Source organism: Manis javanica, chromosome 17, assembly GCF_040802235.1.
Source record: "Manis javanica isolate MJ-LG chromosome 17, MJ_LKY, whole genome shotgun sequence".
Taxonomy (NCBI): domain Eukaryota; kingdom Metazoa; phylum Chordata; class Mammalia; order Pholidota; family Manidae; genus Manis; species Manis javanica.
The window spans coordinates 2,202,918-2,212,391 of record NC_133172.1 but is presented as its reverse complement, the minus strand read 5'-3'; the positions used below and the strand labels follow the sequence as shown (position 1 = coordinate 2,212,391).

Sequence of the window (9,474 nt, the reverse complement as noted above, 5' to 3'; positions counted from 1 at the left end):
CAACTTCCCTCCAAATCTGCGCCTGATGCGATCTCCGTGTTTCAAGTCGCTGTTGCTGTGCCTTGTACTCTGCCTTGTCATTGTTACTCATGCTGGATGTGCTGTGGAGGGTCGAGGAACTGCTCTAATCATCCCTTTGGGTGAGTGGGAGGTGTGGGGAGAGGGCACCGCCTGCCCTGCTAGGATGAGGCCTCAGTGACAGGGGAGCGTGTGCCCCCGGGCTGTGAACTGTCCCCTGTAGGCAGGACAGGATGGCTACAGGGGCTGGGCCTGGGTATCCCCTTCCCCAGGGCAGTGGGCTCTGATCACACCCCAGCAGGTTAGGCCCCAGGCAGGAGTGTCCAGGAGGCATGAGTTATTGAGGAGAACTCAGCGCTCTCCTGTTTTCTAAAAGTGGTTTCATGCAGCCTTTGCCAAATGCACAAGGGGAATGTCTCTGATATTTGGAGAGGGAACTGGTGCAGCTCCTGGAGGTGAAACTCACAAATCGAAGTGGCCCCTCATTACTTGGCCTGCCTGGCATATCTGGGTATCAGCCTTTGCACACTGAGCCCCCAGCCCTTTGCAGAGTACAGGGTGGGCTTCCCTACCCCCACCACAGCTCTGGCCGTGGTCTCCTCTCAGGGTCTCAGATCCAGGAAGTCTTCATGGCCAGGATTCCCTTCCTACTCTCCCAGCACCAAGGCAATGATGTCCCCGGGGTCCTCAACTCTCTTATGGATGTAAGAATTTTTTGATTTTCGGTTGTTAAACTATTGTTAGAATGTAGTGGAGACTTCCAAGTGCATTGCATGAAAAGCCAGATAGCAGAAACAGCTACTGATTTTGGAAACTGATTTTGTATCCAACTCTATGGATTGTGTTTCTAAAGTCTGTAATGCAGTTAGTTTGATAATACAACAATCTCAACAATATTTTTGAACTCTCCACTTCATGGTTGTAGATGAGCCATCTGTACAATAGGCAGGTGTCCAGGTCTGTCAGGGGAGCAGCACGTGCCCTTGCCCTTGGGGCACAGTCACACTCGGGACAGGCTATGGGCACCTATTGGACAGCAGTGTGTGGAACACCACAGACGGTTCCTCACTAGAAGGACTGTACATTCTGGAAAACCAGAAAATAAAGTTAATACAGAATAATAATGTTGTGAATAGTAACTGGCATCAGGTGTATGTCCTCCAGGTAAAGCCATCTCTACAGAGGACGAAGTGTCTCCATTTGCAGGAGAAGAAAGGAAAAGGATCCTTTTCCAATGCTGATTATGTAAGAAGGCTGCTGACGTTACCACCAGCACAGCCCCCTTTGTCTCCAGACCTCCCTGACGCCTTCTCCATGCTTTTTGATAAAGATGCCCTACAAACCACAGGGAACGTGGCTCTGAAAGCCACCTTTCTAGTACAGATTGGATTTGGGACGCTGGCCAATGTCACCCTCTTTTTCCATAATGTCTCCCCCATCTTACGTGGCCATAAGCAGAGACCCACACACGTGGTTCTCACCCACATGGCCTTGGCCAACCTCTTGGTTCTTCTCTTCTCTGGGATTCCCCACACGATGGCGGCTTTTCTTTTGACCAACCCTTTGTCCAGTCTTGGGTGTAAACTTGTATATTATACACACAGAGTGGCTCGCAGCTCCACCCTGTGCTCCACCTGTGTCCTGAGCACCTACCAGTTCTTCACACTCATCCCTGGGAGAGGTGATTGCATGACACTCCAGAGAGACCCCAAGATGCCTGGTCCTTCCTGTGGTGTCTGTTGGGTGTTCAGTCTCTTATTGAATATCTATACTCCTGTGAGTGTCACTGGTGCACAGACCAAGGGAAATGATACTGACACACAGGGCAGGTGGTTCTGCTCATCTTCGATTCCCAGGACTGGCATTGGCATCTTGTTGTCATGTCTGGATGCCGTGTTTATTGGCCTCATGGTCTGGGCCAGCGGCTCCATGGTGGGTCTCCTTCGCAGACATCACCACAGGGTGCAGCATATTCACACCCCCAAGGGCCAACACAGCTGCCCCCCAGAGACCAGAGCCGCCCACACCATCCTGATGCTGGTGGTCACCTTCGTCGTCTTCTACATGATGAATTTGGTAGTTACTTTATACATCACTCTCTTTTTAGACCTTCAGCTCTGGCTGATACAGACATGTAATGTTTTGGCTTTGTGTTTCCCCACTGTGAGCCCCTTCCTGCTGGTCCTTAGGGACCCCAGAACTCCCAGGATTTGCTCTTAAATTGTTAGAAATGATTCTTGAAATATTAAATACAGAGACGTCAGCTTCTATACCATCCCTAATATTGTACTTAGTAACCATTTACCAGGTAACCGCTTGTATCATTTGTTCTTGTGTTTGTGCAGCACGTCATATTCATGACTTAACCATTTCCTAGTGCACGTCATTGTCATGATATATATTCACAATGTCTGTGACCATCACCACTGTGTGTACCCCGCACTTCTCATCATCCCCAACCAACACAGACCTATTAAAAAATAAAGCCCATTTCTTCTTGCTCTCAGCTGTCCCTATGGTCTTTTATCTCCCTTGTATTTGTCTGATCTCTGTACTTCATACAAGCAGACTCATGAAGTATTTGTCCGTCTGTGTCTGCATTATCTCAGTGAGCAGAATGTTTTCAATGTCATTCTGATTTGTAGCACACATGAAACTTTGATTCACTTTTATAGTTGCAACTGGTTCCATTTTATCTATCTATATAATATTTTGTTTACACATTCATCTGTGCATGAACATTGTGTTGTTTCCACGTTTAGACTATTGAAAATAATTCCATTTTGAACACTGATGTGCAAATATCTTGCAAATCTCTGCTTTGAATTCTTTCATTCACATACCTAGGAGTGAAATTTCTATGTCACATGGTACTTCAATGTGTAGCCATTTGATAAATCACCAAACTCTTTTAGCAAACCTCCTGAATCATTTCATATTCATAAAACCAATGCACAAAGGTGCCAGTTTTTCCACATTTTCTCCAAATCTTCTTTTCTGTTTTGTATTATAGTCCATCAAGCAGGTGTGAAGTAGTATATACTTGTGGGGTTTTTTTGCATTTACCCAATGACTGATGATATTGAGCATATTTCTGTACATTTACTGGCAATTTGTACATTTTTGGAGAAATGGCTATTCATGCCCATTGCTCATTTCTGTATTGGGGTGCTGTTGTTCATTTATGAGGCTCTTTTTAGGAAATATACTATGGATATTGATCCCAGTGAGTATAAGATTCACAAATTCTTTCTCCATTCTGTAGTTTGTCTTTAAATTGCGGTCTCCTGAGGGCAGTCCTTTAGGCACGGTGACTCTGTCACAGCAGATGGGGCACTGAGCCAGCCAGTACAGGGAAATTGACGGGACATCAGATTCCCATGGTACCATTGCTAACACTATCCTGTTCCCTCAAACCTTTATTATTCCCTGTTCACTGCTTTTGGTCAATGATGACTCCCTGCATTTATCTCTGTAGCTGGAGTGAAAGCTTTGATCAGTCAGAACATCTAGAAGGGAAAACACAAGCCATTCTGCAGCATGACTTCTCCCACTGTTCTCCATTTCCTTTGAACTCATTGAGGTAACTGATGCACGGTGCTCCCCTGTAAATACATCGTCTCTGTATCTTTTCCCAGACTCATCACTGTTCCTACTTATAATCATCATTCTCCGGGAGAAGGAAACATGTGGAGGAAATAGGTGAAATGAGATCTCCTCGTGGTATATGATTGTTCAGAGAAGAGAAAGGTGTTCCAAAGTGTGTGTGGAGTGATGATACTACTGTCTGCAGTGCTGTGTGCAGAAACCATTCATTGAATTTATATCTTACCCTAACATTCTCAAAATATTGCAAATAATAACAGGAAGGGATGATTCCAAATTCATTTTGAGACCAGTATTATTGCAATACCTTAATATAACAAAGAGACTACACAAAATAAAATTAAAAAGCAATATCCATAGAAATGTACACTGAGAAAATATCAAGAAAAATATTATCAAACTAAATTCAGAAACACACTAAAAGGATCATTCCACACAGCCAAGCAGGGTTTATATAAGGGATGCCAGGATGGCCCAATATCTGCAAATCCATGATTGTGGTACACGTCATTAACAGAAGAAAGGATGAATACCACATGTTCTTCTCAACAGGCGTAGAAAAAGCATTTGATGAATTCAACATTCACTCATAAAAGCTGTCACCAAAGAGGGTACAAAGGAAACATAGCTCAACATACTAAGGCCCACACATGACAAACTCACCACTCACAGTGCAGTGAGTGGTGAGAAGCTGAGCCACGCCAGGATGCCCATTCCCACCACTGTCACTCAACATGATCCTGGAAATCCCAGCCACAGCACTCAGCCAAGAGAAAGAAATAAAAGACATGCAAATTGGTATGGGGGAGTAAAAGTCTAACTATCTGTAAATAACATGCTACAATTAGAAAACTAAAAACTCCACCAAAAAAACTTAATGAAAATTGAGAAATGAATTCAGTAAAGGTGCAGGATACAAAATCTACACACATTTCTGTATACTAAAATGTTGCATTTCTATGTAGTAATAATGAAATGTCAGAAAAATTAATTAGGGAAAAATACAATATAGAACTGCATAAAAAGGTAAAAATACCTAAGAATAGGCAGAAGGGATTAAAGATGGCAGCATGAGACATGACACAGAAATGTCCTCCCAAAACCACATATAATATGAAAATATAACAAATACATTAAGTCCAGAAAGAGCTATAGGAAAGAAGGCTATGAAAGATTGTTTACAATGGGAAAACCCAGCAGAACCCAAGGAAAAGGGTAACATCCCAAAGCCGTGATCCAGAGAGACAAAATCCCTTCCCCATCCTTGCTCAACAGAGGGAGGCAGAGAAACAGAGTAGGGAGGGGTTGGAGGCCTAGGACAGCTGAACACCCAGCCCTGGAGACCTGCTGTGGGAGCATGAAGCTACATTACATGGTGGTCTGGAGATCAGTGTGGTTGGAAAGCTGAGACAGGCAGAATACTTGGAGAGACTGAGATTCCAGCAGCTTGTGGAAAACAGGGATCCACATCCAGACAATCTGGGACTGAAGGAAGGCAGGCAGTCTTAGAGACTCCCTAACAGTGAGATGGCTGCAAAAGGGGCCAGGATTGCACTGAGCTTCCTGCTCAAGAGAAAGGACAGGTGGAGAAAATTTCCCAAGCACTCTGCCCAGAAGGTTTGGAACATTCGGGAGGTTCAGGTGCTCCATACCCCGGGATAACTGTGCAGCTCTGAGGCCCCCCACTGTGACACGCATCCTGCTGCACCTTCCACATAGGCAGTACCTGTTCACAAACTGACTGTCCCAACTATTGCACCAGGACAGCCAGAGGGTGGCACCACTTATGACAACTACAATTGCAAAGCACAGAGGCTTCTACCTGCACACTCGACTCACAGGCCCTGGCAGTGGAGACAGGCACTGCAGGAGGGAAGCTGGAGAGACTCCTTTCTTTCCAATAGGCACCAGCTCCGCTTGCCTGCCACCCCTACCAATACAAATACGAAACGTCCGAGTAACCTGGTTCAAACCAAAATACCATGAACACCAGAAAGAGGGCCTAGTAAAACTGAGCTCATCAATGTGCCTGAAAGAGATTTCGAAATAAAAATCATAAACATAAAAATCAGGGCAGAACTCAGGAATCAGATACAAATGTTCAAGAATATGGTATCTGAAATTAAATATACAATGGAAGGATTTAAAAACAGATTGGATGAAGTAGAGGAGACAGTAAATGAACTAGAAATCAGAGAACAGGAATATAAAGAAGCTGAGGCACAGAGAGAAAAAAGGATCTCTAGGAATGAAAGAATAATGAGAGAACTGTGTGAACAACCAAAACAAACAGTATTCACATTATGGGGATACCAGAAGAAGAAGAGAGACAAAAAAGGGATAGAATGTGTCTTTTAGGAGGTGATTACTGAAAAGTTACCCAATCTGGGGAAGGAGATTGTCTCTCCAGCCATGGAGATGCACAGATCTGCCAACACAAGGGACCCAAAGAACATAACACCAAGACATATAATAATTACAATGGCGAAGATAAAGGATAAAGACATATTATTAAAAGCAGTTAGAGAGAGAAAAAAGATTACATACAAACCCATAAGGCTATTGTCAGAGTTCTCAACAGAAATCTTACAGGCCAGAAGGGAGTGGCATGATGTATTTAGTGCGATGAAGCAGAAGGGCCTGGAACCAAGAACACTCTATCTGGCAAGACTATCATTTACATTTGAAGGAGGCATTGAACAATTTCCAGACAAGCCACAGCTCAGAGAATTTATGTCCCACTACACTGTATTTTACAGAGACTTGTATAGATGCAAGTGTTCCTCAGGCTAAATGCTATCACTAGAAGAAACAAAACCATACTAAAGAAAGTAGAATAATTAATTACTAAACAGATGCAAAATGAAATCAACCACCCCCAAAGTCAGTCAACAGATAGACCAAAACTACAGACTATGATACCTGATATATAAAGAACGGAGGAGAAAGAAAAAGGAAAGAAAACAAGAACCTTTAGATTGTGTTTGTAGAAGCACAGTAAGTGAGTTAAATTAGACCGTTGGATAGTAAGGAAGTTTCCCTTGAACCTTTCATGACCATGAATCTGATGCCTGCAATGGCAATAAGTACAAACCTATCGACAATCAGTTTAAATGTAAATGGTCTGAATGCCCCAATAAAAAGATGTAGAGTCACAGAATGGATAAAACAAAAGACCCACCTATATGGCGCCTACAAGGGAGTCACTTCAAACCCCAAAACATACACAGCCTAAAAGTGAAGGGATGGAAATAGATATTTCATGCAACAAATAGGGTGAAAAAAAGCAGTAGTTGCAGTACGTACATCAGACAAAATAGACTTCAAAACAAAGAAAGTAACAAGATGAAAAAGAAGGACATCAAAGAATGATAAAGGGGCCAGTCCAGGAAGAGGATATGACCATTATAAATATATATGCACCCAACACAGGAGCACCTACATATGTGAAACAAATACTAACAGAATTAAAGGGGGAAATAGAATGCAATGCATTCATTCTACGGGACTTCATCTCACCACTCACTCCAAAGGACAGGTCAACCAGACAGAAAATAAGGAGACAGAGGCAGTGAACAGCAGATTAGAACAGATGGACCTAACAGACATCTACAGAACACTCCACCCACAAATCAGCATGATACACATTCTTGTCAAGTGCCTATGAAACATTTTTAAGAATAGGTCATATACTAGGCCACAAAAAAGGGCCTCAGTAAATTCAAAGAGATTGAAATTGTACCAACCAGCTTCTTAGACCACAAAGGTATGAAACTAGAAATGAATTACACAAAGAAAACAAAAAAGCCCACAATCACATGGAGGCTTAACAACATGCTTCTAAATAATCACTGCATCAATGACCAAATAAAAACAGAGATGAAGCAATACATGGAGACAAATAACAGCAGTAACTCAACACTTCAGAATCTGTGGGATGCAGCGAATGCTGGGCTGAAAGGATATTGCAGCACAGGCCTCCCTCAGGAAAGAACAATCCCACATGAACAGTCTAAATTCAGTTAGTGAAACTAAGAAAAGAAGAACAAATGAGGCCCAATATCAGTAGAAGGAGTCGACATAATATAGTTTACAGCAGAAATAAATAATATCAAGAAGAATAAAACAATAGAGAGAATCAATGAAAGGAGCTGGTTTTTTTTAAAAAATAAACAAAACAAATAAACACCTAGCCAGACTTATCAAGAAAAGAACCATACACACCTAAACAGAATCATAAATGAGAAAGGAAAAATTACTACAGACACCACAGAAATACAAAGAATTATTAGAGAATACAATGAAAACTTATATACAAACAAATTGGATAACTGACAAGAAATGGACAACTTTCAAAAAAATACAGCCTTCCAAGGCTGACCCAGGAAGAAACAGAAAATCTGAACACACCAATTACCAGCAAAGAAATTGAATTGGTAATCAAAAAACCACCTAAGAACAAAATCCTGGACCAGATGGCTTCACTGCTGAGTTTTATCAAACATTTCATGAAGACCTAATACCCATCCTCCTTAAAGTTTTCCAGAGATTAGAAGAGGAAGGACTACTTCCAAACCCGTTCTAGGAGGCCAGCATCACCCTAATACCAAAACCAGGCAATGACACCACAAAAAAAGAAAATTACAGACCAAAATCCCTGACAAAGATAGATACAAAAATACTCAACAAAATATTAGCAAATTGAATTAAAAATACATGAAAAAGCACACAGAGGGCTGTACAACATAGAGAAGACAAGTAGTGATACCACAGCATCTTAGCACACTGATGGACAGTGACTGCAATGGGGTATGTGGGGGGACCTTGGTGATGGGGGAGTTCAGTAAACATAATGTTCCTCCTGTAATTGCAGATTAATGATACCAAATTTTTAAAAAATACATCATAAAGAACATCCATCATGATCAAGTAGGATTTATTCCAGGGATGCAAGGATGGTACAATATTCAAAAATCTATCAACATCATATATAAAATCAACAAAAAGAAGGACAAAACCACATGATCATCTCCATAGATGCTGAAAAAGCATTCAACAAAATTCAACATCCATTCACAATAAAACCTCTCAACAACATGGGTATAGAGGGCAAGTATGTCAACGTAATAAAGGCCATTTAAGACAAACCCACAGCCAACATTATACTTAACAGTGAGAAGCTGAAAGCTTTTCCTTTAACATCGGGAACAAGACAGGGATGCCCACTCTCTGTGGTTTTATTCAACACAGTACTGGAGGTCCTGGCCACGGCAATCAGACAACACCAAGAAATAAAAGACATACATATTGGTAAGGAAAAAGTTAAACTGTCACTTTACAGATGACATGATATTGTATGTAGAAAACCCTAAAGAATTCACCCCAAAACTACTAGAACTAACAATTGAATTCAGCAAAGTTGCAGGATACAAAATTAATATACAGAAATCTGTTGCATTTCTGTATACTAAAAATGAACTAGCAGAAAGAGAAATCAAGAAATATTCCATTCACAATTGCATCAAAAGGAATAAATACCTGGGATTAAACCTAACCAAGGAAGTGAAGGACTTATATCCTGAAACCTAGAAGACACTCATGAGAGAAATGAAAGAAGATACAATAAATGGAAATAAATATTATTTAACACTACATTGTACCCCTAAATTGGAAAAATATTCTATCAACTATATTTCAATTTAAAAACCAGAAAATGAGGACTCTCTTGTCCCCTCCTGGCGTGAGCCGGGAGTTCTGTCCTTTCACTTTATCTCTAAATAAAAGCCTGTACCTTGTTCTCCTATAAAAAAAAAAAAAAAAAAAAAAACAGAAAATGAGTATTTTAAGGAA

At 41.4% G+C, this 9,474-nt stretch overlaps 1 protein-coding gene across 1 annotated transcript; it reads left to right on the top strand.

The window, feature by feature from the left end:
• The first annotated feature begins 1,332 nt into the window (after positions 1–1,332).
• Positions 1,333–2,238, top strand: LOC118973779 (vomeronasal type-1 receptor 4-like). The gene has a single exon (XM_037025655.2). The coding sequence runs from the start codon at positions 1,333–1,335 to the stop codon at positions 2,236–2,238; it is 906 nt and encodes a 301-aa protein (XP_036881550.2).
• The last annotated feature ends 7,236 nt before the right edge of the window (positions 2,239–9,474 follow it).